The 27,959-nt window shown below is 34.0% G+C and overlaps 6 protein-coding genes and 3 non-coding genes across 13 annotated transcripts; 4 read left to right on the top strand and 5 right to left on the bottom strand.

Annotated features, from left to right (window-relative positions):
* Positions 1-1,058: 1,058 nt before the first annotated feature.
* On the bottom strand, positions 1,059-1,132 carry TRNAI-AAU. Its single transcript has one exon. It is a non-coding gene; the product is annotated as a tRNA-Ile (tRNA).
* A 1,896-nt stretch (positions 1,133-3,028) lies between these two features.
* LOC103837898 lies at positions 3,029-5,378 on the bottom strand. Its single transcript, XM_033279520.1, has one exon. It carries the CDS (start codon positions 5,320-5,322, stop codon positions 4,972-4,974), a length of 351 nt encoding a protein of 116 aa, XP_033135411.1. The 5' UTR covers positions 5,323-5,378; the 3' UTR covers positions 3,029-4,971.
* TRNAM-CAU lies at positions 3,394-3,478 on the top strand. Its single transcript is given in 2 exon segments — positions 3,394-3,431; positions 3,443-3,478. It is a non-coding gene; the product is annotated as a tRNA-Met (tRNA).
* A 1,947-nt stretch (positions 5,379-7,325) lies between the features above and the next one.
* LOC103837901 (ubiquitin carboxyl-terminal hydrolase 3) lies at positions 7,326-9,250 on the top strand. 2 transcript variants are annotated; one of them, XM_009114289.3, is made up of 5 exons: positions 7,326-7,550; positions 7,689-7,796; positions 7,955-8,053; positions 8,154-8,315; positions 8,510-9,250. In XM_009114289.3, the coding sequence occupies exons 1-5, from the start codon at positions 7,434-7,436 to the stop codon at positions 9,089-9,091; spliced, it is 1,068 nt and encodes a 355-aa protein (XP_009112537.1). In that variant the 5' UTR covers positions 7,326-7,433; the 3' UTR covers positions 9,092-9,250. The 2 variants fall into 2 exon arrangements, with proteins under 2 accessions (XP_009112537.1, XP_033135406.1); XM_033279515.1 differs by lacking the exon at positions 7,955-8,053 and having other exon boundaries at positions 8,208-8,315.
* LOC103837899 (calmodulin-binding transcription activator 3) lies at positions 9,150-14,650 on the bottom strand. Of its 3 annotated transcripts, none has more exons than XM_009114287.3 (11): positions 13,916-14,650; positions 13,682-13,729; positions 12,817-12,936; positions 12,602-12,717; positions 12,390-12,478; positions 12,159-12,201; positions 11,853-12,066; positions 11,671-11,760; positions 9,939-11,572; positions 9,548-9,865; positions 9,150-9,474 (listed from the first exon to the last, which is right to left on the bottom strand). In XM_009114287.3, the coding sequence occupies exons 2-11, from the start codon at positions 13,719-13,721 to the stop codon at positions 9,346-9,348; spliced, it is 2,793 nt and encodes a 930-aa protein (XP_009112535.1). In that variant the 5' UTR covers positions 13,722-13,729; positions 13,916-14,650; the 3' UTR covers positions 9,150-9,345. The 3 variants fall into 3 exon arrangements, with proteins under 3 accessions (XP_009112535.1, XP_009112533.1, XP_009112534.1); XM_009114285.3 differs by having other exon boundaries at positions 9,939-11,575; XM_009114286.3 differs by lacking the exon at positions 13,916-14,650 and having other exon boundaries at positions 9,939-11,575; positions 13,682-13,915.
* A 240-nt stretch (positions 14,651-14,890) lies between these two features.
* On the bottom strand, positions 14,891-16,581 carry LOC103837902 (ras-related protein RABH1d). Its single transcript, XM_009114291.2, has 4 exons — positions 16,226-16,581; positions 15,862-15,932; positions 15,445-15,645; positions 14,891-15,360 (listed from the first exon to the last, which is right to left on the bottom strand). Exons 1-4 carry the CDS (start codon positions 16,340-16,342, stop codon positions 15,126-15,128), a joined length of 624 nt encoding a protein of 207 aa, XP_009112539.1. The 5' UTR covers positions 16,343-16,581; the 3' UTR covers positions 14,891-15,125.
* Positions 16,582-16,608: 27 nt separating this feature from the next.
* On the top strand, positions 16,609-16,681 carry TRNAR-ACG. Its single transcript has one exon. It is a non-coding gene; the product is annotated as a tRNA-Arg (tRNA).
* A 54-nt stretch (positions 16,682-16,735) lies between these two features.
* On the bottom strand, positions 16,736-21,071 carry LOC103837903 (DNA oxidative demethylase ALKBH2). Its single transcript, XM_009114292.3, has 6 exons — positions 18,204-21,071; positions 18,052-18,125; positions 17,893-17,965; positions 17,597-17,809; positions 17,368-17,484; positions 16,736-17,297 (listed from the first exon to the last, which is right to left on the bottom strand). The coding sequence occupies exons 1-6, from the start codon at positions 18,252-18,254 to the stop codon at positions 16,902-16,904; spliced, it is 924 nt and encodes a 307-aa protein (XP_009112540.1). The 5' UTR covers positions 18,255-21,071; the 3' UTR covers positions 16,736-16,901.
* Positions 21,072-21,306: 235 nt separating this feature from the next.
* On the top strand, positions 21,307-23,898 carry LOC103837904 (bifunctional aspartate aminotransferase and glutamate/aspartate-prephenate aminotransferase). Of its 2 annotated transcripts, none has more exons than XM_009114294.3 (10): positions 21,307-21,653; positions 21,767-21,992; positions 22,066-22,159; positions 22,235-22,338; positions 22,425-22,673; positions 22,742-22,855; positions 22,922-23,005; positions 23,103-23,273; positions 23,355-23,468; positions 23,549-23,898. In XM_009114294.3, exons 1-10 carry the CDS (start codon positions 21,529-21,531, stop codon positions 23,687-23,689), a joined length of 1,422 nt encoding a protein of 473 aa, XP_009112542.1. In that variant the 5' UTR covers positions 21,307-21,528; the 3' UTR covers positions 23,690-23,898. The 2 variants fall into 2 exon arrangements, with proteins under 2 accessions (XP_009112542.1, XP_009112541.1); XM_009114293.3 differs by having other exon boundaries at positions 21,312-21,653; positions 21,758-21,992.
* The last annotated feature ends 4,061 nt before the right edge of the window (positions 23,899-27,959 follow it).

Genomic DNA, 27,959 nt, shown 5'->3' on the forward strand with positions numbered 1-27,959 from the left:
TTTTGGATCATTTATCTGAGAAAAATTCGTGATTAAGCAGGGTTGAAGGTAAATAGTAAACGAATGGTGACTAATTTTTTATATCATAAAACGTTAAAACAAAACACGAAACATTGATTGCATAGTTAGTAAATAAGTGTTTCCACCATTAAGAAGCTAGCGGCTCAGTCCATGATCTACAACATCTGGAGACAGCGTAACTCGGCAGTTCATCTCACTGGATTCTCTCCGCAGCAGACAACATTCTCCACCATAGACAGGGATATCCGTAATGCTATCAGTGCGAGAAGACATAGGAGGAACTTCACTACTGTTATGCAATTTTGGATTAGATAGTTGCAACCTTTTGATCTAACAATCATGTGTATACCTTGTTTTTTATTTCTTTTTTGCCAAGGTATCACTTTTAGGCTTTTGTAACCTTAAACTTTCATTTTATTTTATGATATTTACAGTTTAGCAAAAAAAAAAAAATGAATGCATTGACTAATAGAGATGTGGGGTTGATTAGCCGTTGGTTGTGATATGGGGGACTATAGTGAAATTGACTCTTTCACAAAAAAAAAAATTAATTATATTAATTCACAATATTAGTATAATATATGTAAAATAATTTTAGTGGTGTTATGCTCTCAAATGATTTCATTACAAAAATAGGGTATATAACCAAATAAACTATATTATATTATTTCTATTTTATGGTTCGTTTAAATATTCTATAAAAAAAAATTGGGGTGGAACTCCTCTAATAAGCTCCCTCGTTAGAACTTTTGTCAAAATGATTTTACTCTTCTGAGTTCTGATGCACTGCTGTTTGTTATCGACTTACTTTCTTGTTTGATAAGTGAAATAAGTTTGCCGATCTTTTTTTTTGCTACGAAACTTGATATTCTGTTTAAATTAGTCAGTAATGCTGTTATTTTGTAGTTTGGCTTCTCATTAAATATAACCCATACTTAGAACGTGACTTTTGACTTTAAGTCCAAGAATAATTAATGCTGTTATTACGATTTTTATATGTTATTTAGTCACTAACCTAATGAAATGAAAAAAATAATTGGCCTATACAGGGATCGAACCTGTGACCTTCGCGTTATTAGCACGACGCTCTAACCAACTGAGCTAATAGGCCATCTTGTTAAAAGCATATCGAAATCATATTTAGCAAGAACATATAATATGATTCCTTGTGACTCAATATTTGATACATCTTTTTCTTCTCTTCAGAGTCTAGGGATTAATATATCGTTGTCAAATCTGGTCTGTTGCAGAGACGCGTTCTTGTCTCAAATTTAAAAGTTTTATTTTAGTTTGGTGATTGATTCACTGTTGTTTGCGTTCTGCAAGAAGGTTTTATAAGAAAACAACTCGATGGAGTGTGTAGTTCAAGGAATCATTGAGACACAGGTTCGGTCTGTATTTGCAGTGTCTCCAAGGTCACGAAGAAAGCTTTTAAGATTTGCTTCTGATTCATATGTGTGATTCAAAATTTTCAGCATGTGTTCAGCGAGAACGCTTGAGAGTTCATGAGCTAACCTTGAAAAGCCTCCCAAATCTTGGTGCATTGCTCATACTCGAATAATATCAAATCCATATGTTTGTATAATAATCCAAATCTTCTTTCACCTTGGAGGAGTTGTACCTTCAGAAGTTAGGCTGTTATGTGATCTTGATCAACCAGAGCCCACATGGTTCTCCCAGCTTCTTTGTATATATTCTTGCTTTTATCTTCTAATCAAGAATCTTGATCACAGGACGGTTAATCATGTTGGAGGTGCGATGAGAGGTGCATGAGCTGATCAAATCTATGTTATGGTAAGAACCATGATTAAAAGTAAGCATTAGATGAGGCTGTTCCTGTAACTCCTGGGATGCAGATTGTTGGTGTAACAGCCCCAGGGACACCTGAGAGTTACAGTGAAGTTGCTGCTGCTGCTGCTTCATCCTTCTGTGAAGTTTTCTGCTCCGTAAGATTGTTTACCCATCTCGTTTTGTTTTGATTACACTCATGATAGTCTGTGTCTTTGATACAAAAATCTCTTTTCAGGCTTGTGCACTTGTCGAAACCGTTTATATCTATGGGAGTTGTGCCGACAGCTTCTGCGGCTGCTGCATCTCTTATGTCGGATGGAGGTGCTACTACATTGTAAGAAGTTGAAATTTAAAAAAAAAAAGAGTGTTTTCTCATGTTGGATCTTTTGGTTTAATGTAGTGAATGGTTCACATCACACAATGGCTGTGGAAACTTGGTGAACCATTAGAGCTTAATATTTAATGAGATCTCTTCAAAAATCACAACTTGCATAAGATTATTGTCGTCACTCCCATCAACCATTTGGTGTTTCAAGTTTTTTGGTAGTATATTGAATGATTTTGAAGCTTTAATATCTATCTATACTATTATTTGCAAAGTAAATTTTTGGAATCGAGCTCTCACGTTAAAAGTTAGAGCGGTTAATATCTATAATACCCTTAATGAATTTTCTAAATAATTAATTATATATTCAAAAACGAATTTTAATTAATAATATTAACTTTTTGGAAAATAAGATAAGTCTTATATATTGTGTTGTTATCTTAAAACATATTTTTCAATTATAAAATTTAAAAATAAACTATAAAATAATTATAATAAATTCAGTGGTTAAAGTCAATGTTATCTTTAATAAATTTTAATTAATTATACCATTATTTGCGAAGTAAATTTTTGGAATCGAGCTCTCACGTTAAAAGTTAGAGCGGTTAATATCGTTTATACCCTTAATGAATAAAATTTATAACTAAATTAAAAAAATAAAAACAAAATTTAATTTAATTTATTTGATTAGATAGTTGATTAAAATTAATAATAGTAAGAATTATCCAAAATCTGAAAATATAATTTTAAAATAGATAATTTCTGTATATATTGTATTGTTATCTGAAAAAGTCTTTTAGTAAAAATTTAAAAGATAATATATATATATATATATATATTGTATTGTTATCTGATGACAAAAAAAAAAAAATTGTATTGTTATCTGAAAAAAGTATTTTAGTAAAAAGTTAAAACATAAATGATATAATTAAATATTAATCAAATAATATTTTTAATTATATAATTAAAAATATAATATTAAGTTATTTTAAGATTTATTTTAGTATAATAAATATAGTATATAAAGAACTTTTCAAAAATTATGAAAATGTTTAAGCCCGCATCGCGGGCAAAATACCTAGTTATAACATTATGTTAGGAGTTCAAGAATAAGTATGTTGGCAAAAGCTTAGAACATGATTAAAAAGCAATGTCTTATAAGTAACTTGAAACCAAAAATCTGTGTATCCATGGTTAAACAGAAGTTATACTGCAAATAATGTTCCTAAGCTCGTGCCGCTGTGAAACATCAATCAGGGGTGGTGGCGCAGTTGGCTAGCGCGTAGGTCTCATAGCTGTTGAGTGATCCTGAGGTCGAGAGTTCGAGCCTCTCTCACCCCACTTTCTTTTTCTTTCAAAAAAATAAAAATAGTAGTGATTCAAGCAAGGAAAATACTTTAAATATGTTTCTTTCACATTCCTTCCTACACGAAACTTCAGGTCAAAATCTAAATAGTGATTCACAAGAATGATGTGGAGATGTGAAAAATTTAGCGCAGTTCACTTTTGATCTCAAGAGTTTAACATGAACGATCTGTAAATTAAATGAGTTGAATTGTGTGACTTGCAATAAGTTGGAGAAAGATAATAAGTTATCGAATCTTGTTGTAGGTCTTATGCAAAACTCGTTGTAACCTCTCGTCTCTTGAGATTTATTTATATTTAACGGTGAATCATTCTAAGATTAGTTGGTATTCTGAGTGTTTATACAACATATGCGAGCATATTTCAACTAAGAATTGACTTTGTTTTAACTCAATTAGAGATATCCTAATAATACTCATTGGAGTTCACTTCATATATAGAACTGTAGTGTATTCTGAGTGTTTGTATGCAAAATAGAAGTTATGCTTGGCCTTGGGTCCCAAGCTATGTATAAACTGTCACTGGATTTACAAACTTTTACTCGTTGCAAAATTTTAAGCAAAAAAAAAAAAAAAAACTTGTACTCGTTGTATTAATTAAACACCAGATTTTGAAATATGCATGGCGCAATTCAAACGCGTGATGGCGTAAGATATTACGTATTGATACGTACGCCATGCATGGTGTGCAGGCCTGATGGTGTGTCGTAATAATTAACATCAGAGTCGTGATTCTCGTGAACTTTATATATGATCATACACCACGGTTTTCTTGTTCTTTTGTTTGAAAGATGGAACGTGAAAACGAGACTTTTCTTCTGGTGTGCTCTTATCAAAAGAATGAGACGTCAATGCTTCGGAAGTTAGGGTCCGTCCGCACACAGTACATCCACTAAAAAGTACTTACGTTCAAGGAAGTTTTATTATATTAACTGTTAGTTTTGTTTTCGGTATTTATTTACTTTGTGAAAATAATTATGTATATACTAGATGAATCATTTTGTGAAAAGATTAATGCTAAACTCAGTCACAAGATTTATGAGATTCTGAAACAATTACAGTTTTATAGCAAAATATTACACACATATACTCTTTAGTTAGATTATTAACAAGGGCCAAATAATCGATATAAGGTCAAGACGGATATTAATTAGTTCTGCTATTCTTGTTAGACCGACAATGCCTTCCTTTAAGTTTAGTGAACTTCAATTTATTTAGTTTGTTTTCACTATTGTATATGAGTTATTCGTTCGATTGTGAGTTGGTGAAATTTTGGTTAGGTTATCGTCTCACCACTAGTTTTATGATTTATCGAAGAAAAATATAACCACATAAACCGAATTAAAAATTAACCATTTACCTTTATTTCAATCTATTCAATTGCTCAAAATTGAATATATATTTACTAACATTATACAGTCAATTCACTCTTTATTAAGCACACAAAAATAAATTCCCAACAGAACGCAATTACAAAAGAAAATCAAGAACATGGCTAAACAAAAAGTTCTCAAGAAGATGTGTTAATAACTTAATGTGTTTGAGGTGAACGATGATATGTGAGATAGATTGTTCAATCAGTTTTCCAACAGAAGAATCTCTAACGTCACAAGTAACATGTTGTTTAGCCTCTACGCCATCAAAATCTCTATTATCGTCATTTACATGGTCTTCTTCTTCGGAATCTTCTTCAGAACAGTCTTCTTCTGCAAGTAAATGAGATGGAACGACGGATTCTTGATACTCATATTCATCAATACTAAGTCCCCATTCTTGATAATCCTCTCCTGCCATCGCTAAAGCCTCCATCGAAACCATCATTAACTAAGTTAGCAGAGAATGATTGTAAGAATACAGTGTGCTTTGGAATCTTTTGAGTTCTTCTTGTGTTGATGAGTACGTGTGGCTAAACGACGTTATATATATAGAGGCATGTTCGGACGTGAGGTTTCTCCCCTGAAACTAATACCAAAAGATCACGAGAAGACCTGTTTACAAATCAAACCGTTGAATTGGATTGAATTTGAATTTCTAAAATGTCAAATACTTTGACCGAAACAATATGAACAACAACAAAAACAACATTCTCGTGATTCTCTGTAGAAGTTGAAGAAGACTACTTGAAGATTGAAACTAGAATGAATACTAGTTTCATATTTAAAAAAAATAGAAAACTACAATGCTGCCATGAGTAATGTGAAACATGTTCATATAGGATTCCTGGTTGGACTGTATCTTTAGAAATTTATCTGTAAAATTTATGTTGTAGGTGATTTGTTGTAGTTGTAAATTTATTGGAAGTAGATATTTTTTAAAATAAAAAATATGAGATATGTAATATATATATATATATATATCAATTAAAATGCTTATTAATAAGAAAATATGAATTATCAAAATTATCATTATTTTAATGTAATATATAAACTACATTTATATTATTTAAAAATTTAAAATATTATAAAATTATTAAAAAGCAAATAAAACTAAGTATAAAATTTTAAAATTATAGTAAAAGTTAATATCTAAATAGTAATAAATTTTGCCTATAAGTATCTAATTTATTTGATACTATGCATTATTTTTCATTTTACAGTTGCTCAACAGCCTAAATAATAAAGATGTAGAATTTTTACCTAAATTACATAAGAGACAAATTTCTTTTATTTTTTGGTCTAGCTTTAGAAATCTGAATCATGTTTGGCAAAAATTAGTAGCGTTTTGATGTAGACTTTTAAACTAAAAATAAATCATGATTGGTAAAATTTGATAATTTGAAAATAGATAAAACCAAAGAAATGAGAAAAAAGTCCAATAAATCATCCACACTATTTTATATAACACATTACACCCTTACAGAAAAAAACATTACACCCACCCAACAAAAATATATTTTAATGCTCAGAACAGCCACAACAAAAGAATAATTACTTAATTAAGCATTTTACCTCCGCATTGAATTATAAGTTTTGTTGTTAATTCTAAACAGAAAAACAAAACCTTAATTACAATCCAAAATGTCTAGGGACAAGTTATGACTTCCAAAAAGGACAAAAATAAGAAGATAATGGTTTCTTGGTCGGTTAATTAAGGTTAGTCCAGCCAATCTTTAGACTTGGCAATATCCAACATATATTTTCTTATAAATATATGTGTATGAGTAATCATTAATTTAAGTGACATACAATGCCGTCATTGACAATTAGTCAGGTTAAATATATATTTATAAAATTCAGTGAAGTCAATTTTATAAAATATGAAGGAAAAGTCAATTTTATAAAATATTTAAAATTTTGATCATATATTAAAATACTTATCTAGGTTAGGAAATAATCAAATTTAAGTAATAGTACTACTTTTAATCATATATAAAAGATTGGTATAAATCTGGAAAATGCTAAAGGATAATTTTGCCACGAAAGTTTACTAATCCAATTGTTTTTTTTTTTTATAACGTCTATTTTATTGATTTAAGTAGCACGAATATAATCTTCATGTAGAAAATTATGAATCATTGTTGGTACAAAATAATGAAATACAAATAGAAACCTTTGCCAACTTATCTGCTACACGATTTGCATTCCTTGCCACCCAAGATATGGTACAAACTTCAAATTTTCTTAACCACCATCTGATCTCTCTAGTCCAGTTGTATACACCAAAGTGTAGCTTGTTGTTGACTAATCCAATTGTTTTTTATAAAAAGCAAATTACTAACTGTTTTTTATTGGCGTATTAATTAATAATGTTTTATCTTTACTTGTAAGAAACTCGACGACAGTTATCAATTTATTGGCTTAAAGAAAGAAAAAATATATATTTGGATCCTCTTGTTGTTGGCACTTTGAAGTTTCGAAATCATCCTTCATTGATCGTCTCATTCCTTGTCATCAGGTTTGAAGTCACGGACGGTGTGTGCTAGGTGTCTAATAATGGGCGTGGCGGGTTCGAAACTGGAGAAAGCACTGGGCGAGCAGTTCCCGGAGGGAGAGCGATACTTTGGCTTCGAAAACTTCGGCAACACTTGTTACTGTAACAGTGTTTTGCAGGTCTCCTTCTCTTTCCATACGTTTACGGTCGATCTTAGGTTCTGTCTTTGTGCACAATTTTTGGTTTTAGGACCGGAAGACCTGTTTGTGTTCTGTTTGTGTTCTGTTTTATGATTATGAACTGTTCCTCTTGTGCAGGCCCTTTACTTTTGTGCTCCCTTCCGTGAACAGTTGCTTGAATACTACTCCACAAATAATAAGAATGTGGAGAATCTCTTAACCTGCTTGGCTGATTTGTTTTATCAGGTGATTATGATCCCTAACACATCACATTTCTGATGTAGCAGTCACTCATTAACTCTTGTTTGTTTTATTTTTCCTGTGTTGAGAGCATCATGTCACTACAGATAATATGGGACATTGTGGCGGTGCTAATTTTATTGCCCCTTTTTTTTTCCCAATAGATAAGTTCTCAGAAGAAGAAGACAGGAGTTATTGCTCCCAAGCGCTTTGTACAGAGGTTGAAGAAACAGAATGTGCTTTTCCGGAGTTATATGCATCAGGTTACCTACTTTGCGTTACTGCCTTATCTTCTCAAAGAAACAGTTTTAAGGAAACATAGCGTTTTGATTAAAACTGTTGTGTTACTATATTCTCATGCAGGATGCACATGAGTTCCTTAATTATTTGCTAAACGAACTTGATGACATCTTAGAGAAAGAGGCAAAAACGGACAATGAAACTTCATCAAATGGACCGAAACTTCTTCAGGAAAATGGTGTTCATAAAGAGCCTACTGTTACATGGGTGCACAAGATTTTTCAGGTAAGGATCACTGCATTTTTTTGGCTTCATTTAGATGCGAAAACTATAGTTGTTCATAGACTTATAGCTACCTCAGTGTAGATGCATTAACATTCCGAGTAAAGCTTTAACTTCCTGCATTTTCTAGTCACCAAACCAAACCGGATCATAAAAGTGATCTCTCAAGTGTTTTAGCATGTGCAAACTCATTACAGGGTATACTTACCAACGAGACAAGGTGTCTGAGGTGTGAGACAGTAACAGCAAGAGACGAGACATTCCTCGACCTAAGCCTTGATATTGAACAGAACAGTTCCATAACTAGCTGTTTGAACAACTTCTGCTCCACCGAGACTCTACACTCTGAAGACAAATTCTTCTGTGACAAATGCTGCAGTTTACAAGAAGCACAGAAGAGGATGAAGATCAAGAAGCCGCCACACATATTAGTCATACATCTGAAACGGTTCAAATACATTGAACAGTTGGGTCGCTACAAGAAGCTATCATACAGAGTAGTCTTCCCACTGGAACTGAAACTGGACAACACAGTGGAAGAATACGCAGACATCGAGTACTCTCTCTTTGCAGTTGTGGTTCATGTCGGAACCGGTCCCAACCACGGTCACTATGTAAGCCTCGTGAAATCCCATAACCATTGGCTCTTCTTCGATGATGAGAATGTTGAAATGATCGAAGAGTCTGCTGTTCAAACATTCTTTGGTTCGTCACAAGAGTACTCCAGCAACACTGATCATGGCTACATCTTGTTCTATGAGAGACTCGGAACAAGATAGAGGCTTTTTAGTCTTCTGACAACATCTTAATTTCTATCTTTCAAGCTGTTCTTTTAACTAAAATAAACTGAAAGTTTGTATATACTAATGGAAACCATACATGTACAGTTTAATGACAAGAAAGATTACACTATTTGGTTATAAGTTCATATATGTTTTATATTGTCAAATATAAATTAGAGTAATAATGAATGACATAATGTGATAAAGAGTGATCACAATATCTCACATAGTATATAGGCTTGAGAGTGGTTTCAAGTGTTCCACAAAGTTGAGGACATAGGCAACATCAAAGTGTCATCATCTCCCAACAATGCTTCAATATCTATTAGATCATCATCAAAACAAGTTGCTTCTTCTGAACTCTCAAGAGCCTTTTCAACCTGAACAAAAAAGATTTAAGCTTTCATTAAAGCTCAAGAATCATGGTGAGGTCAGTTTAGAACTATTAAGTACCTTGCTTTCTTGGATGTCGTTTACAACATTAAGTAATCTACGGTACTGATCTCTAGCTTCAGGATACTGAGCCATAGACTTAACTCTTGCAAGAGCCTTTTGAAGCCTTTCCTCTGTTTGCTTTCTACCTTGCTTGAAGAAATCATCATCCTCTTCTCTCCCTGTTCCATCTTGCATCTTATCAACAAGTGCGTCTGACTTAAACCCACGCAGACCAGCTCCTTTCCTTCTCCAACGCAGTATCACCTTCTCTAATATCCCCACTGACCATATTATCTTCCTGTAGTTTTTCCTAACCTGATAACCTCTTACATGAGCCTGCACGTTGCCAGTTTTAACAACTTCAGTATAACGAATCCAAGATAGAGTTTATCAAACTGTGTTAACCTACCTGTATTCTGATGATTCTTTGTCTAGTAATCAAATAATCTTTTCTTCCTTTATAACCACGGAACTTGTTCTGAATCCGGATAGCAGCGGCTTGCACTGAATCATCGCTATGCGCTCGTCCTTGTTTGTGTGTTTTAGGAGCAAGCATTGAAAGAGCACGCTCTTCCGACACTCCAAACTCTTTCATCTGCTTCTTCTGGAAAGACTGAGCCCTAAAGACCTGATGAATCCGAGCTGCTGCTTGCGTAGCGTTACGCACAGCTGTAAGAGAGTCTGTCAACGACGAGCTGGACGGGCTAGGAGTAGTACTCTCAGACGTTTCTGCGTTGCTCTCATTTAGACTGAGCAAAGAAACATGAGCCGTTAAGGCGTATTCAGAGAGATAACCAGCGATTCCTTTGAAACCATTAGCGTAGGCTAGATCAGAAGGCGTGCTTCCTGATGGAAAATCTGGATTCGGATCAGTCAAAGTTCCGGGAGAAGCGCCGAGAGCTATGAGAGAACCAATCACCAGCTCCCTGCCAAAGAAAGCTGCCCAATGAAGTGCAGTCCAACCAGTTACATCTCGAAAATCCACGCTGACACCAGCCACCACCGTCGGTTCTAACGCCCAGTTGTAACCAAGAGCAGCTGCAAAATGTAATATACCTTGTCCACCTTCGTCCAACACGTTAGGACCTTTTCCACCTTCTGCTATCTTCTGCAAAAGCCATGAGTGCAAGCTTTCCTTCAGAGCTTCCTGCAAAAGCTTTTCTTTCATACTCTCTTGAGAGATTTCATTCATTAGCATCTGATCAAGCTGGTCATCGTTCTCGAAAAGCAGTAAACTAATCTTCTCGCTCACTTGAGACATATCACTACCATTCGAGCTCGGTGAATCAGATTTGGAGCACAAGAGTTTAACAAATCTTGCTTCAAGGCTTTCAGTAGAGTCATCTGTTTCTCTTCCAAAAGCTTGAGACTCCAAGACCTTATACTCGAACTCACGCACTTCGCTGCATGCTAATCTGTTGGAACACGTTATATAAAAGGGAACTCTCCCAGCCTCACGCATAGGAGCCACACACTGGAGAATCCCATCGGCTATAACATCTGCTGGAGCTTCTGTTTGCCCAAACATGCAACACCACTCTTCTCTCTCAGCCTCCTCTGGAGTCTTTAAGAATTTTCCAGTAACGAGAACGTTGACTTCACAACCCACATAAGTCCAGTTTGGAGCGAAGTCAATAATGCTAAAGAGCTGTTCCTTTGATAGGGAAGGACTCATAACATATCCATCCAAGTAGGCTGTTGAACTGGAATGAGTGAAAGACTCGTTTGCATCAGCGATGACACAAACATCTCCAAGCTCTTTGCTCATCCAGCGACTGAAACTGTCCACTTTTTTCAGGCCTTCTTCACCCAGTGCACCGTCTAACAAATGCTGTTTCTTGGTAGATAGGTACGGAGCTTGCATGGTAAAAGAGGAGTCCTGGAGTATTTGGTCCAGCACTTCATGCTCACTGTTAGGCTGCAAAGGTAATAACCCTTCAGCTCCAGAGCCACAGTTTCCCAGAATCTCTTCCCAAGTTTGGGAATCAATAGACTTTTTGTTTCGTAAGCCATTTGTTACTCCAGGACCGTTGATAGTTCTTGCTGCTTAAGAAAAAAAAAAGCAGCAAATACCATGTAACGTTTGTAAGTATCAGATGGTAATTACTAGAACTTATGAGACTAGGTCACCAAGAACTTACGGGTCAAGGACATCTGATAGAGAGGATCGAAACCAGTACTTGGAGGCTGCTGATGTGAGTAAACTATCGAGCTCCCCTGCTGATTGTATGCTGTAGAAATGAAAGAAATAAACTATTGAGTAAGGTACTCTACTATAATAAGGCATCATCCACGTGACATTATGTATGAAAGGAAGCAGCACCTGATTCAGCATCTTCAAGCTCTGGGGTATGAGCACCATTGACATTTGCTGAGTCAGTTGCTTGCGGATGATTGTTGTGATCATATTGATTAATGCTGCCAGAAGCATAACCATCACGTTCACTAGTGAAGACTTCCCCAGTTTCATGAGAAAATTGAGCAGAATCTTCTGCAGTCCTTTGCATCCGATTATAAGAAGTCGAAATTCTACTACCCTGATTCATTTACAAATTTCACTCTCAAAGTGTCAGCTTCCGCAAAATAAAAAATAAAATAAAAAGGCAGAGAAATGAGGTAATGGTCAAACCTTGACTTCGAGATAATGGACAAAAACTATGTGGGAAAGCTCTCTGCATCAGTAACCAACAAGAGACTTAGTAAAGAAGATTATGTTCAGAAAAAAAAACTTAAGTATTGAATTGTTTTGAAGTTATAGTGCCTGAAGGTCAATGTTCTCATCAACTTCAAAGACATAGTAACCTTTCAGAAGTATAAATAACTTCACAAGCACATGTTGTTAAAGTTATAATAAGCTTACTCCTGAAGCATCCAGTAACTACGTCTTTGAAAATTTTCATTGTCATGTCCATGGGCATAGTAACAATGTAGAACATCAACGCTTCCCGCCTGCAGGTATATTCATGAGCAATATTAATAGTTACCAACCAGCAACTTGATGATATTTGTATATTATCAATCATATTGGATCAAGGAATCACAAAAAAAAAAGAATTATGTTTTATTTGATACCTTCAACCTCTCATGAGCTTCTTTCACCGTCTTTCCATCTCTTTTCTTCCTCCAATTGTGACCATCTTTCCTGAAGTATCTGAGCACCTTTCGATCAAATAGAAAAACAGATCCACCTGAAAATAAGAGAATAAACATCATTCTTAAAACTCATTAGTTTTCATCTGGATTCTACAGTGTGTGTACGTAGACAAGCAGGAGTGATATATCTTTACTTGCAGGTGTAGTAGGTGGCTCAGAAGAGATTTGAAACTTTTGGTAGTTCTGTAAGATTTCACAGATTTCAGGAGGACGAAGCCATCGGTTTCGAGCTTCTGAGAGTATGTGGCCAACATCTGTGCGTGGAAAAGACACACAAAAATGAGTATATACATCCCAAAATAAAGTATACTCATCAAGAAAGCTTTAAGCCAATTCTAATGGTACAATCAGTTGGTAGCTGTAGATCTAGTGTATGGCTAAAAAGTCAGCTTCCTATCAAGAAGCAGCTAACTATTAAAACCCAACACAAGAAAGCTGCTAAAACCCCAAGTGGCACATATGGCTTAAGTTGCAAAGAACATTTCATTGGTAGTGGCTAAAATATTGAAATAACCAAAGAATATTTCAGCTTATGCAAACTGTAAATTGTACATATACAATAAGAGTTCAGAAATTATAAGTAAGCCTACTTAAATGATGCTAAAACACGATTTGGATTAGATTTATTTTCAACTTAACATGAATAAGTACTATAAGCAGACCAAGTAAGTGATGACCTTAAACAGACCAAACAAACCAAACAAGTTATTTCAAAAAAAAAAAAAAAACAGACCAAACAAGCAAAAAAAAAGAGAGAAACCTTTACAAAAATGAATATTCAGATAAAAATATGCTTTCAAGAGGAAATCATCACTTAGACCAATCAATATTCATAATGGGTTTTAGAAAGAAAAAAAAAACTTTTAAATAGATTCCATATATAAAAATTTGCTTTGATTGTTCCTCAGAAATCTACAAAGCTTCATCTAAGTTCTACACCAAATAGATCAAAGAAGACTAAAAGACTAAAGGCCCAGAAAAAATAAAATATGACTTCACCTAGTTCGTTATTGGGGCTAAATCTCCTTGCTTCCGCCATAGATTCCACTGAAAATAACCCAAAAACTAAAAGTTGAAACTTTAGAGTAAAGGTGAAAGCTTTATTACTATGCTTCTTCGTCTACTATAGATTTAGAGAGAAACAGAAGAATCAAAAGAGTTGTAAACCAAAACCGAAAGGATTAAAGTGAAGAAGGAAGCATCTGAGTAGTGAAATAGAAAGAGAAACCGTACGGTGAGCAAATGGCTGTCGTGGTTGAATCTCTTGTCAAATTCCTCATTGACGCAAGTTCCAAGTCTCTGCCTTTTTTTTAATTCATTAGTAGTACTGGTACACTATAATTAATCCCATTTTTCTTGTATTAATAAATTATCAATTGGGTTATTACATCACGTGGTGACACTAAATAACTCTTGCAATAAAGCTGCTAATCCACTTTATAATCTTTACAATATCTTATAACATCAAAAAAATCTTCATGGAATCTGAATCATCTGATACACCGGTTTTGTTAAATATATAAAATTTCCAAAAAAAAAAACAATAATCTACATATTTTGTATGCTAATCTGGAGCAACAGCAAACTATAGTTTAAGAGCATACTATCAAGAATGTTAATAGGCCTAATTAAACATATTAAATTTATGCTAGAGAAAATAGTTTATCAAATGGTATGATTGGAGAACAAATGTGGACGGCAAAGAAGCTACAAAGAAATTGGCTATACATAAAATTTTCTAGAGGTGATTTCGTTATACCCCCTTCAGGATTTACAATCTAACATGATTCTCCCCAGACTACTGACTTGTTCATTAAAGTCCCTGCATTGTAATTTGTAATCTCCAAACCGCTCAAACTATGGTTCCGGATCAGTTTTTTTTATTTTTCTGGTTCCGTACTGCTCAAACTGTACGGTATTTATGAATATCGGTTTGGGTATAGATTTTTCGGTTCGGTTTACAGTTCTCAGTTTATATGCCCGGGCCAACCTGGTAGGGTTTGATAGCACGTTTTGAAGTATTTTCGTCAATAGGCACCACTTCCAAGCAGAGTTCTGTGTGCTGTCTCGTTAGAGCCTTGGGCAGATGCTTCAATATTAGTATCTCATTGATCATTGTGGTGTTGTCTGTGCCGTTAGTATACTATTACTCCCTAGCAGTAAATTTTTTAAAAAATCCAAGATCTTTATCCTACAGACACTCACTAATATACTGCAAATTAACTGCATCAACGATACTGTAAAACAATACACTCACACGTAAAGTCACAGTAACAACTCGGATTCACAAACAGATATGTTAAAGATGGAAACTGACATCTCACAGCTTCTTTATAGCATTTAGTCAGATAAAACGATAACCAGTCGGAGATGCAAGCCGAACGATCTAAGACTCTTGTTCGTAAGAAAGATTACTATCTTCTCTTGTCTTTCTTGTGAATCATCAACAAGAACAGCCTCCTCCTTGTTGGTCGCCTTGCGATGAATTCGAAGTAGCTTTTAGGTTGACATCAACCATATCCTCAGTTTTCATGTTTGAATACGAGTCCATCCCTGGTAACGCCGCAGCGATTTTGCGAAACAAAGGCTTGATATTGAACCCTGCTTTTGCACTAGTCTCAATGAATATAACTCCGTACTCACGACCTTTGCTGTCTCCTTCTTCAATCGAGACTTGCCTTTACCATTTTCACGCAAAGACACAATTTACAAATCAATCTTATTAATCAGCACACATAAAAAAGAACAAAGAAGTTTTTTACCTTTTATCGACAAGATCGGTCTTGTTTCCGACAAGAACAATGATAACATCACCGGCTCTTTCGGTACGAACTTCTTCGATCCATTTAGATGTGTTGAGAAATGAAAGCCTATTGGATACATCATAAACAACTACAGCAACAGAAGAGTCTCTTATGTAACTTGGAATCAAACTTCTGAATCTTTCTTGTCCAGCAGTATCCCTTCATGGTAAAAAATAATAATAATCCATATTTGAGACATTATATTTATTTATTTTTGTAAACTATTTGAGACATTATTAACTTTGTAAAAAGAGGATGAAGAGCATATAAGTCAGAACCAGTCGTTAGAAATGATCCTTCTAGAAATCGTACTAACGACCAAACATGACTTAGTTTTTATGTGCTTTAGATGATGACAAAAAAAAAAAGTCTTACCAAAGCTGGAGACGAACAGTTCGATCTTCAAGGTACATTGTTTTCGATAAGAAATCGATTCCAATAGTAGCCTGCGAAAACAACATAAGTTTTACGTAAATTTGGTGGAGATTTCTTTAATTCAATGAAAATTTAACATTCAAAAATGTATCTACACGATCGATGTGGTAGAGAAACAAAAAAAAAATATCAATGAACAAATTATATTAAATCCCTTGTGGACTTGTGGTGAACAGATCGTTATGTGATTAGGATTGGACTCAAATTAAACAGATCGATTGAGGGAATTAGATCAAGCGAGTAACATTAAGCATCTCAAATGTGGTGGTTAGAATCCATGATTGGTGGAATTTGATTAGTTTACCTGGTAGGTTGTGTCGAACTTATCATACATGAAACGTGTGATGATGCTTGTTTTTCCGACAGATTGATCTCCTAAGAAGACCAGTTTATACTTAGCCAATGGTGACACCGAAGCCATCTCTAACGCTCAAAGAGGATCTTCTTGATTTCAATGTTCTTCTTCTTCTTGACACAATGCAAAAAAATGCATTCGATCGTGAGAGAGAAGCTCAAAAGAATTACCTCCTATTTTTGGAAAGTGAAAGAAACCGCCAAGCACGACGACTATGATGGCTAATCAAAAAGTCTAGTTTACCCTTTATCTATTTTTTGTTCGTTGAAAAAAATAAATAAAGATGACAGTTAATAGTTTCGTGTTTTGAGTCCTGTTAGAGAACCAAAAAAGACTCCATGGCCCAATGGATAAGGCGCTGGTCTACGAAACCAGAGACTCTGGGTTCGATCCCCAGTGGAGTCGTTTTATTTTTTCAATCCCAATGGAGTCTCCCTCCCTCAACCATTTTGCTCCTTATTAATCTTCAAGTTAAGTTTAGTAATTAGCTTCTTCAAAATGTCTACACCAACTTGTGTGTTTTATATCTCATGTCAAAGAACTAAGATGACAAAAGCCTAGTCAATCAATGTGACTTGAGATCAAGCTAAGCTTGTTGATGATGATGATGATGATGATGCATGGTTTACAAAACAAGCCTGAAGGTGAGGTTGATACGAGTGCCCTCCGCCTTTGCACGCTTCGGCACAGAATGAATCCAGTCCTTTTGAGTGTACCCCCTCATCACCAGCAACGATCCATGCTTCAATGCGAAACTATGCTGATCCTCCTCTCCGCTGCTGCTTCTCTTCAACCTCTTGTTCGCTGGTCCACCATCTCCTCTTTTCTCAAGGGAAGAATCTTGAAGTTTCTTTTTCTTGAGCACAAAGTCACGTTCGCATCCAAGTGAGAGGGAAGCAATTTCAGGAGTAGCACCGTAAAGCTTTTCATCGTCTGCATGCCAACCAACGTAGTCGTTGGCGCCTTTGTACCTATTCAAAAGCAAGCTGTTGAATCTGCTTCCAGGAAGCGCTTCGCAAATCTAAAAACACAACAAAGATAAGCGTCAGTTCCAACAAGAGACAAAAAAAGGTTTTTTTGGGGTATCTTACAGCGTCAAGGATCTCCTTGAGAGGTGGAAAGTCATCCCAAGAATAGGCATCAGGTCGGTATCCACTGTACACCAGCGGAGTCAATCCGCTACTTGCAACGTAACATGTATCTCTTGGCTATAAGGTAGAAAAATTTGCAAAAAATGATTAAGAGGGATAACAACACACAAGTAGTTGAGTCCAAGGCCATGACTTTGCACATTAGTCAACGAGGAGACACAGTTAAAACCTGGAGGCAAGAACGACCAAAGACACGAATGGTGGGTCTGGTCCAAGGAATATGCTTGTCGAGATAATCAAAGAAAGTCCAAGACTTTTGAAAGGGAAGAAACCTCTGAATGTAGATGAGGTCACTTCCATGGCCAAGATCAATGGTTCTCCTAGTGGGAGCGTCGTGAGATGCCACCACTTCCACAATAGATGCTACTAGACTCGTCCTCCGCTACACAGCAAAACGCACAAAGTAATTGCTTTGGTGCTTGTTGGTTGAGAGCTCATCTTTATTCCAATGGATGAGACAGATACCTGGTCCTCCTGATGGCAGTTGAGTCCTGTCTTGTAATTTGAATCAGAGACAATGTCACTACAACACTTGTTTCTGCAAGAAAAAACACTGAAAGACTTTAGAAACAAACCCCATTACGTGTTGAAACTTAGTTCGCACGAACGAGATCAAATCATTACTTCTTGTCAAGAGATTCATCTTCCTCGTTGGTGATCTGACCGCAACTAAGCTTCTTGCTGGCTACATCAAACGGCTGAAAGATTGTTTTATTAGAACGGAGCAGTCACTCATCAGGAACGACGTAACGATGACTACTCGCCGGAAAACTTACCTCATTAGCAGGTTGGAGAGATTCCGGAAGAAGATCGGCGGTCTCCTCCATACGGTAGCACCGATTCAACTTGTAAATATAAGCTTGGCCGCTTGGGCTGGTGTGAGTAGAAGAAAACCCGGAACAAATCGGAATGTATAAAACCAAACCAAAGCGAGCCGAGTGGTTTCATTTATTAGACACCGCTAAACCGAAGCGAGCCGGTCATAGAACTGATTTATCCAAACACGAATAAACACTAATATAATGAGATTAGATTAGAGATGGACTATCTGAATGATATTATATCTTAAAATAAAATAAAAAATTGATGAACAAACAAATGAATAATTTTAATTTTTTAAAATAGAGTAGTGTTAAAGTTCTTTTAATTCGAACTATATTTAGGGTAAAAAAAATATAATGAAATTAGAGATGGACTATCTGAATATGACAATTGATGTTTATTTAGTAATAAAACTAATACTATCCAAATGATTCATTCAAATAAAGTTTTAAAATTTTGTCTAAAGTGAAAATCATCTAAATGTCTCTAATTAGTGTTTATGGATGTTGATGGACATGCCCGAAAGAACAAATTTACCTTATCCATATTCAAATCTAAATGTAGATTTAAATCATAATTTTCAACCAACCAAAACTGTAAAATTATTTTTTTCTACTAAAGTTATATGATAAAAAACTATATTTTAGATAAATGATTGAAAAAATAATGATAGTCAAACCTAAAATTAAATATATGAATGGATCAAAACAAATATATATAGGTCATTTGTTTACTAAATTTGTCTGAATAAAAATATAGATGAGCAAACAAACAGAAATTATTTAGATTATCTATTTAAATGAACTATCTAGACCGAAAATGAACAATGTTGAATAACATCCAAAACAGATAAACAAATGAACAACATCTAACTTTAATGGAGACGCTTTTCTGTTTGATAAATGTAAGATCGTAAATCTAGTTGAGTTGCTTTGTTTTTTTACGTGGGTTACTAGATCATTGTAGTATACATCTGTTTTTCTTTTGAATGTACTGCTCATGATAAATATTATGTATATATATATAAAAGGTATAGCATTAGACTTCAGAGATTTTATAAAACATAAATCAAGCTCAACTAATCGATACCAACTTCTCTGTTTCTTGAAATATAGTTTTCATTAATACTATGGAGAATAACAACAGTAAAAGAAATTAGGATACTTGCTAAACCATCTACTCCTATGTACTCGATCGATATTTGTATGTTCTGTACCGATCTACTCAAACACTATTGTGAGAAAATCATTTAAAGAAAAACCACTGAAGATATCTCAAAAAGCCGCCAAGTAACAGCACTCTCCAGTCGTCTGAGTCTACTATCGAAAGCCTAATCTTCTCAATAATATTGCCGTTAAAACTCGGCCTGACATCACCTACTAGATTTCGGTTACACTTTGTGTCCAACGATCTTGTAGTATCCGCTAGTGTGAAGAATTTTCCCTTATACATGACTTGCCACATCATCGTCACGTCATTCTCACCGGTAATGATAGTTGCATTGCTCATGTCGGCTTCGATTTGGAACTTGTTGTTAGGACCAAACTCGAGATCTTGACCTTTTTTTGTAAACTGATGTTTTATTTGTTTTATTAGATACGTGGACGATGATGCTGAGATCAGAAAGTGATATCTTGATGGGTTCAGCCACTTGATATCTTGACCGTTTTATTTTTTCTAAATAAGAAACTCCACTCAAACACTTTAGAATCACTTGAAAACTTGAAAACATCACAGCTTATAATATTTTCAATAACAATAGATTTCAAAATGTTTTATAAAATGTCAAGTTCAGCAACAGTGCATTTTAAATGAATTTATAAAATTCATGTTTGAATAATAATGGTTTTGTCATTTTAATACAAATCAACAAAATTCTTGGTTGAATACACCCTCCTAACTAACTTTTGTTATCTCTTTCTTTTCCCAAATTCAAGATAATGGAAATTTTATATTCTAATCTCTTAGCCTAACAGAATATTAATAAAATCCAATACATAATTTTTCATGAAAGACTGCTTATATTTTTCTTTATTTAATGATGCTGCATAGGTATATGATTGTGGTAAAAGAAGATTAGATCAAGATAATGAAGATTTTATATTCTGATCACTTACTACACTAACATGGTTTTTTTAAGAGTAGAAAATCATAATGGAGATTTTATATTCCAATCACTCACTAAACTAACGGAATTTTCTTAGTATTTGGATAGAAAATCAATGGAAAACCGCGAGAGGGAATTGCGGTTTTCAATCAAAGCAACAAGCATTTGGGTGAATATCTAGTTTTCATTTTTTACCAAAGAAAGAAGTATCTAATATATCAAATTGTTTATGCTATTTTCAGGAAAATCAATATATTAATTTATAAAAGTTTACAAAATAAAAGAAAATTATCATGAGGTTTATAAGTAACTTATCTTCTTCTTCTTTTTCTTTTTGTATTTACTCTGGAACAAATTGAAGAAATATGGAGACGAATAATCAAATCAAAACTGAACATGTGTTCAAAAATATCGAAACATGTCTCTTTTTATATCTCAAAGAATCAAAACAAACCAAAAAAATTTAAAAACCAAACACACTTAAATAATATATATATATATATATAATTAATAATTATATTTATTTTTTAAATAACCAAATACCTATAAATAATATTCTTAAATATCTAATATCATCTATAAATTTTAATTTTTAAAAATCATTTGAAATATTTGTAATTAAACTAAATTACCCTATATGCATTTTCAAATAAATTAATTATCCGATGTTTTTATCAAAACAATTTAAATCATCCATAAATTATAAATAGTATTAGATCAGTGTTTTAGATATTTAACTAATTTTCAGTTTATTTATATGAAGTTAACCGAAAATCAAAAGAACATAACTAAAAAAAAAAACTGAATTTCATAAATACAAGTGATTCAAATATCTTTTTATACAAAATAACCAAAAATCTTAAAAAATGAAACCAAATTGAACTAAATAACCAAACCGTCTAATCGTTGATTTTAACGGAGTTACGAGAAATCAACATCCGTTAGATCAAGTGACCATCTCCACGGAACCCAAAAGCCCAAATCTTTTGTATTCCCGGCGACATTATCTGCCGCCGCCGGAGATTGACGAGGGTTGGTGGCTAAAATTTAAATAATAGTATTATTTTATTCAGCATTGCTCTTCTCACCAACTCTTCCAACTTTCTCCTCCGCCTCTCTCGTCTACATATTCCCCCTAAAGCTCGACTCTTTCACCAACCCACTTTCTCCAAATGTCTACTCAGACCTCCGCCGCCGTCATTTCCTCCTCCGTCGCCGCCGCTAGAGTCGAACCATACCCAGATTCAAAGAAGCCAATCGGGTCAATCCGTTTCCAACCTCTTCCTCTCTCCCTCTCGTGAGTTTTCGCAACTCTTGATCATTCCTCAAAGTTTCGAACTTTGAATTCGAATCACTGTCTCGATGTAGTTGATTTTTAGATTTGTGTTATGCAACGGTTAGGTACTGTAGTAAGTCAGGGAAGGTTTCATCTAGAATCTGCGCCATGTCCAAACCAAACGACGCAGAGACTCTCTCTTCTGTAGATACTTCACTTAGCCCTCGTGTCAAATCTTTAAAACCTTCCAAGACCATGGTCATAACCGATCTCGCCGCAACTCTGGTTCAATCCGGTGTTCCCGTTGTCAGACTAGCTGCTGGAGAACCCGATTTCGACACTCCTAAAATCGTTGCTGAGGTTTTGTCATCTACATCTCTCTCCCAAGTCGTGTTTCCCTCTGTTTAGTGCTGAATCATTTGTTTCATTGTAGGCTGGGATCAACGCGATCCGAGATGGTTTCACTAGGTATTCGCTTAATGCTGGTATTACAGAACTCAGAGAAGCTATATGTCGGAAGCTAAAAGGTAAACACTTCTGCTTTGTTATTCATTCAGTTAATGTCGGAACATATGGAACTGAAAATGTTTTTTTTTTAATAGAGGAGAATGGATTGTCTTATGCACCGGATCAGATCTTGGTTAGCAATGGAGCGAAACAAAGTATCTTACAAGCAGTGCTTGCAGTTTGTTCTCCTGGTGATGAAGTAAACTAATAACATTTATCTTCTTTTTAGTTGATATGTTTTTTTTTTGTTTTATAACAGTAAAATGTGTGTGTGTGTTTCTCTAGGTTATAATCCCTGCACCGTATTGGGTTAGCTACACAGAACAGGCGAGATTGGCTGATGCAACACCTGTGATTATTCCTACAAAGATCTCTGATAACTTCTTGTTGGATCCAAAGGTTCTGGAGTCCAAGCTGACTGAGAAATCTAGACTTCTTATCCTCTGCTCTCCTTCTAACCCTACTGGTTCTGTTTACCCCAAGAGTTTGCTTGAAGAGATTGCACGCATCATTGCTAAACACCCAAGGCTTATGGTATTTTAGCATTAAACACACAGCTCTCAATCTTTTTGTGGCGTTTTGCTAAATCTGTTCTTGTGTAGGTGCTATCAGATGAAATATATGAACATATTATATATGCGCCTGCAACGCACACAAGCTTTGCTTCTTTGCCTGACATGTATGAGAGAACTTTGACAGTAAACGGTTTCTCTAAGGTATAATTGAGTTGGCTTTTAATGTCAATATATTAAAGTCTTTGCTGATCAGTATGATGTGTTAAGGCTTTTGCAATGACGGGTTGGAGGCTTGGATACCTTGCTGGTCCTAAGCATATAGTGGCAGCTTGCAGTAAATTACAAGGCCAGGTATCTATCTTTATATTATACAAACGTATGTCTCTCTAAATCTTTTTATCTGTGATGACAATGAGTTGAAGATTTGGTTAATGGTTTCTTCATAAAGGTTAGTTCAGGAGCTAGTAGCATTTCTCAGAAGGCAGGTGTTGCTGCACTTGGGTTAGGAAAAGCTGGAGGAGAGATTGTAGCTGAGATGGTGAAAGCATACAGAGAGAGACGTGATTTCTTGGTTAAAAGCTTCCGTGAAATGGAAGGTGTTAAGATCTCTGAACCTCAGGTGGCGTCCTCTTTGAAGCTATTTACTTTGTTAGTTTCTTCTTCTTGGGCTTCTTGTTCTTGACTGTATTTTCTTTTGCAGGGAGCTTTTTATCTCTTTATTGACTTCAGTGCATACTATGGATCAGAAGCTGAAGGTTTTGGTTTGATCAGTGACTCATCCTCTCTTGCTTTATACTTTCTTGACAAGTTTCAGGTTAAAACTATTTCAAAAGCTTTTCTACATCTACATAGTTCTAGTTAATGTGTTAATACGTTTTTGGGGGCTGTGTTTAGGTTGCAATGGTTCCTGGAGATGCTTTTGGGGACGATACTTGTATTCGGATATCATACGCCACATCTCTCGATGTTCTGCGAGTCGCAGTTGACAAGATCAGGAAAGCCCTTGAGCCACTGCGCGCCACTGTTTCTGTGTAATGGTTCGGACACTAACGTGTGTTTTGATCGTTTATGTGATGTTGTATAAACTATATATGTATCCACTTTGACTTATGCTTGATTCCTTCAAGTTCATGTAGCCATAAACCATGTTCTTCACTGTACATCAATTTTTAAGACCAAAGGTAGCTTGTGTGTGTTGTTGCACAAAGAAAAAAGGTTGCTTGTGTGATAAGTTTATACACATACATTATACATCTGATTATATATTAGAATTGTATGAAGTTAAATTAATCATCTCATCAAACAAGATTTTAACCACAAAATTGTATTTTAAATTTCTCACGTCACTATCTCTTAAACAACAAAAGAACATAAATTTTTATCCGTGTGCAGAAACATTTGGGCGAATTTTAGTTTTGTCGAGAATTAATTGGATCAATTCTCTCTTAAAGACCTAAAATGAATTTTAATATATATTAAAACTTGATATTTTACCAAAAATATTTTCTCAAGCTTTTAGATAATGATTATAGCATCAAATAAAAATTGTGTGTTTTTATTATTATCAAAGAAAAGTTATATAGTATTTTTCGTCCATATTCTAAAAATGTTTCACCCACCGTTTCAGTTGAATTATCGCTGCTGCAAGAGTAAAATTTTTGTTTCATTATAATTTTATAATTTCAACATAAAATTTATTGATTTTGTATTCTAATCTATTTTTCTATTAGTTGAAATATGGTCTGATTTTAATGTATGTTGTCTAAAACGACAATTAAAATAAAACTGATGGAGTAATAAACATATCACTTATTTATAAAAAAAATTATGAATAAGTTTTCATGATTAATTACAATCACTATGACTTTTCTTTGTCAGCAAAAAAAATTATAATTATTAACCGTCATATTTAGGTTTTCTTCAATAGACAATGATATTACTATCAAATAATCACAGTTGGATGTTTCTTTAATTTAAATCATCATTTTAATATAAAATTACTTTTAAAACATGTAAATAAATGTCAATTATTTTGTATTTTTATAATAAAATCAACATCATATTAAATACAAGTATATGTTATTTTTTTAGTAGGACATAAGAAATATGTCCTCCCTCTATATATAAATAAATTGAAATGTTGAATTAACCGAAATTTTTAAAATTTGCAAACGTGAATTCTATAAGGGTCAAATGTGTGTTCAGTAATAATTGGTATAACATTATTACATCACGACAAACATACTAAACTGGCCTAGAAACTTCTCATGTATTCATTAGAGATGATCATGTCTATTATAGTAAACAGAAAAAAATAGTTAAAATAAAGTAAACAAACAAACAAAAAAAATGAAAGGACAGTCTCGTGTGGTCTGAAATGGATGCGGTTAATTAAGAGGTTGAAAGGAAAAAATAAAGCTTAATATTTGATTGGTTTGAACTTAGGACTGTTATCGCAATTAAGTTCTTGGTTCAAATAAATTTGACTGCAGAAATGTTGATTGTAAACAAATTACTATGACTTAGAATAAAATTACGATTACCTTAAAAGAGTATTTACATTCTCTCACATGTAACTGAATAATTAATTACTACAAAAACCTTATAACTAACCGAGCAACATATCAACTCAGTAATAAAAAAAACATATCAACTCAGTAATAATCATTTAATGCCATTATTTGGACTACTGCTAAGGCGCATGCAAGCAGGTCCGTCAGTGATAGTATGAACTCAGACATGAAAACATTCAACTACGAAGTAGTGATCTACCGGTGAGCTAAATGATCCAGTTTGAAAGCGTACGTTTCATTTTGTGGCCACGCAGATATGAAACCATATTTTATGCCTCATTTGAATATTATGAACCATCAGAGCCGTGTTCACCCTTGTTGGAAAAAGGCAACGGTCTTGGGCCCCCATTTTTCATTTAAAATTTAGGGCCCCATTTTTACTAAATATACATTCACTTAAGTTTTTATGGAATGCATAACTACAAATTTTATGAAATATTGTTAGAGGTGATTATTTTCATGTATATATTCCATATAAATATATATTTCCTTACAATTTTTACAAAAAAAATATCTTAGATTTCATTTATCGATTTTGTTGTATGCACTCTTATGATTTTCTGCATTTTGTTCTTAATTCATTAATTTAAAATTTAGTTCATATTTTTATAAATATAATTATATGATTTATATGAGTTACAGTAGGATTGAGAAACTTACAAAATATACTTAAAATCTGAAAGTTCAGTATAAAACAAAAAAATGAAATATGATAATTAATACTTATAATAGTATTTTTAAACACCAAAAATCAAAAAATAATTATAGAAAATGAATTTTAACCTTTCTATAATTATTTTATTTTGATTTTTGTAAAGAGTTATTTTTGCCTTAGGCCCCTCGAATGGTAGGCACGGCACTGTGAACCATGAGTCTATCCAAGGACAGCAATATGTTCTTTGGGGATTACAATGCACCTCTTCTCAGACGTGAGATATTCCCAAGGAAAAAGTAAATCAAACCCTTCAAAACATTGTTTAGTCATTCATTCCTAATCTAATAGGCCCCCATTCGTGTTTAATCAAATTAAGTAAATACCCCACTTTTTGCTTTAACCAAAAATCACGCTTTTGGTTTGTGGCCACTGCTTCGTCTTCGCTGCATGCATTATCTTTTTGTCAATTTACATTCACTCGCCAGGTCCACAACTATTCACGACTCTCTGACAATGATGTTTCAACCCTTTTGATTCAATAATCTTAGGGTACAGTATTCACCATAAAAGTTGAAACATAAACATAACAGCAGAGATAAACAACTTTACGACAGTTCTCTTCCAACACTTGAACTGTGCCAGAAATAATTTAATCTATATACAACACACAAAACCACGAGAGATAGTCCAACATATATATGTTTCAAAAAGTTGATATCAAATCTCCAATCTAATAGAAGAATCACTTAAAACCTTGAAATTATAATTTGGTATTTACTTTGTAATCTTACGTGCATCTAGAGTTCTCCAAACGTATAAAAACTATACACATTATTTGATCCCTCCCCATGAGTCCACATAGATCGACATAGTAGTCAATAATATATTTCACTGGGGACCCTCTAGACCTTACTTTTAAAACGGTCACTACTTTACCGTTAACGGAGACGTTAACTATCTCACGCGCCGTCACCAGACGTGCACCATCGTCTTTCGTCACGTGTGCATCCAAACAAGACCACTTCCACATCAGGTCGCGCGTGGCAGCCACTCGTATTTCGGTGGATGAAACTCTGCCGTTTCAACGGCTTCTCCTGTCTAAACAATATTTTGAAAAAGTTTTTTTTTTCAAATTTTTCTTTCTAAAAAATTCTTTAAAAAGAAATGTAATTTTTGAAATAATTTTATTTGAAAACTACCAAAAAAAAATTCTCAATATATATGTTACCTTCTTGGATTGCTAATTTTTTTTTTGAACTCATAAATACATTCAAAACGTGTAGTTAGACTTTATGATCATAAATGCAAATTATATATACTCCCTCCGTTTTTTTATATATGACGCTTTAGGATTGTGCACATAGATTAAGAAACATTTAATTTCTAAACAAAAATATCATTAATTGTTTACCTAACCACAATTTAACCAATAATAAAATAGAAACTATAATATCATTGGTCATCTAGCATTAATTAGTAACTAGATTTTGATCCGCGTTTAAAAAACGCGGGTTTGTTTTCGAAATTAAATATATTTTAAACGAATTTCAATATAAGATAATGGATAAATCTGAGCATATTTATCCAAAAGCACGAACTAAAACATACCAAACTGAAAAAACCAAAACTGAATTGGATTTCATAAACTGAGTAAATCATATATTTATGGAACCGAAAATTTGAAACTGGTCCAGTTTCCAACTTTGTTACCGAACCAAAAACCAAAATAATCCAACTGAGACCTAACCAAACTTTATAAATACCTGAATGGTTTCAATATTTATAGAACCAAAACACCAAAAACTAAAATACTCAAACTAAAACCAAATGATGAGAACTAATAGTGCATCACATTTAAATGGTGTGAAGAAAGTATACAAATTATTTAACTCCTTTTAGTAAGGTACATATGGTTTGTAGACAAATTAAGATATAAGCAATGGCTTTCAAGTCTGATTCGGACTTACAGTCGAACCGGTAAACCTGATGGATATATAAATCCAGAATAGCTTATGTTCTTCATGTAATATTCTATTAGAGTTTCTATCAACTCATATATTTCCATAAAATTTGAATT

The sequence above is a fragment of the Brassica rapa genome, chromosome A09 (genome assembly GCF_000309985.2).
Source record: "Brassica rapa cultivar Chiifu-401-42 chromosome A09, CAAS_Brap_v3.01, whole genome shotgun sequence".
Taxonomy (NCBI): Eukaryota; Viridiplantae; Streptophyta; class Magnoliopsida; order Brassicales; family Brassicaceae; genus Brassica; species Brassica rapa.

Coding starts and splice junctions, on each gene's coding strand:
- LOC103837898 (XM_033279520.1), bottom strand. CDS start 5,322: ATGATGGTTTCGATGGAGGCTTTAGCGATGGCAGGAGAGGATTATCAA.
- LOC103837901 (XM_009114289.3), top strand. CDS start 7,434: ATGGGCGTGGCGGGTTCGAAACTGGAGAAAGCACTGGGCGAGCAGTTC. Junction 7,551..7,688: donor ACTGTAACAGTGTTTTGCAG/GTCTCCTTCTCT, acceptor CCTCTTGTGCAG/GCCCTTTACTTTTGTGCTCC. Junction 8,054..8,153: donor TCCGGAGTTATATGCATCAG/GTTACCTACTTT, acceptor ATTCTCATGCAG/GATGCACATGAGTTCCTTAA.
- LOC103837899 (XM_009114285.3), bottom strand. CDS start 13,721: ATGGCGGAAGCAAGGAGATTTAGCCCCAATAACGAACTAG. Junction 12,067..12,158: donor TCCATTATCTCGAAGTCAAG/GTTTGACCATTA, acceptor TAAATGAATCAG/GGTAGTAGAATTTCGACTTC. Junction 9,475..9,547: donor ACGACATCCAAGAAAGCAAG/GTACTTAATAGT, acceptor TTTTTTGTTCAG/GTTGAAAAGGCTCTTGAGAG.
- LOC103837902 (XM_009114291.2), bottom strand. CDS start 16,342: ATGGCTTCGGTGTCACCATTGGCTAAGTATAAACTGGTCTTCTTAGGA. Junction 15,933..16,225: donor AGTTCGACACAACCTACCAG/GTAAACTAATCA, acceptor TTGTTTTCGCAG/GCTACTATTGGAATCGATTT. Junction 15,361..15,444: donor ACCGATCTTGTCGATAAAAG/GTAAAAAACTTC, acceptor AAAATGGTAAAG/GCAAGTCTCGATTGAAGAAG.
- LOC103837903 (XM_009114292.3), bottom strand. CDS start 18,254: ATGGAGGAGACCGCCGATCTTCTTCCGGAATCTCTCCAACCTGCTAAT. Junction 18,126..18,203: donor CTCTCCAACCTGCTAATGAG/GTAAGTTTTCCG, acceptor ACAATCTTTCAG/CCGTTTGATGTAGCCAGCAA. Junction 17,966..18,051: donor GATGAATCTCTTGACAAGAA/GTAATGATTTGA, acceptor TTTTTCTTGCAG/AAACAAGTGTTGTAGTGACA.
- LOC103837904 (XM_009114293.3), top strand. CDS start 21,529: ATGTCTACTCAGACCTCCGCCGCCGTCATTTCCTCCTCCGTCGCCGCC. Junction 21,654..21,757: donor CCTCTTCCTCTCTCCCTCTC/GTGAGTTTTCGC, acceptor TGCAACGGTTAG/GTACTGTAGTAAGTCAGGGA. Junction 23,006..23,102: donor GCAGTAAATTACAAGGCCAG/GTATCTATCTTT, acceptor TTCTTCATAAAG/GTTAGTTCAGGAGCTAGTAG.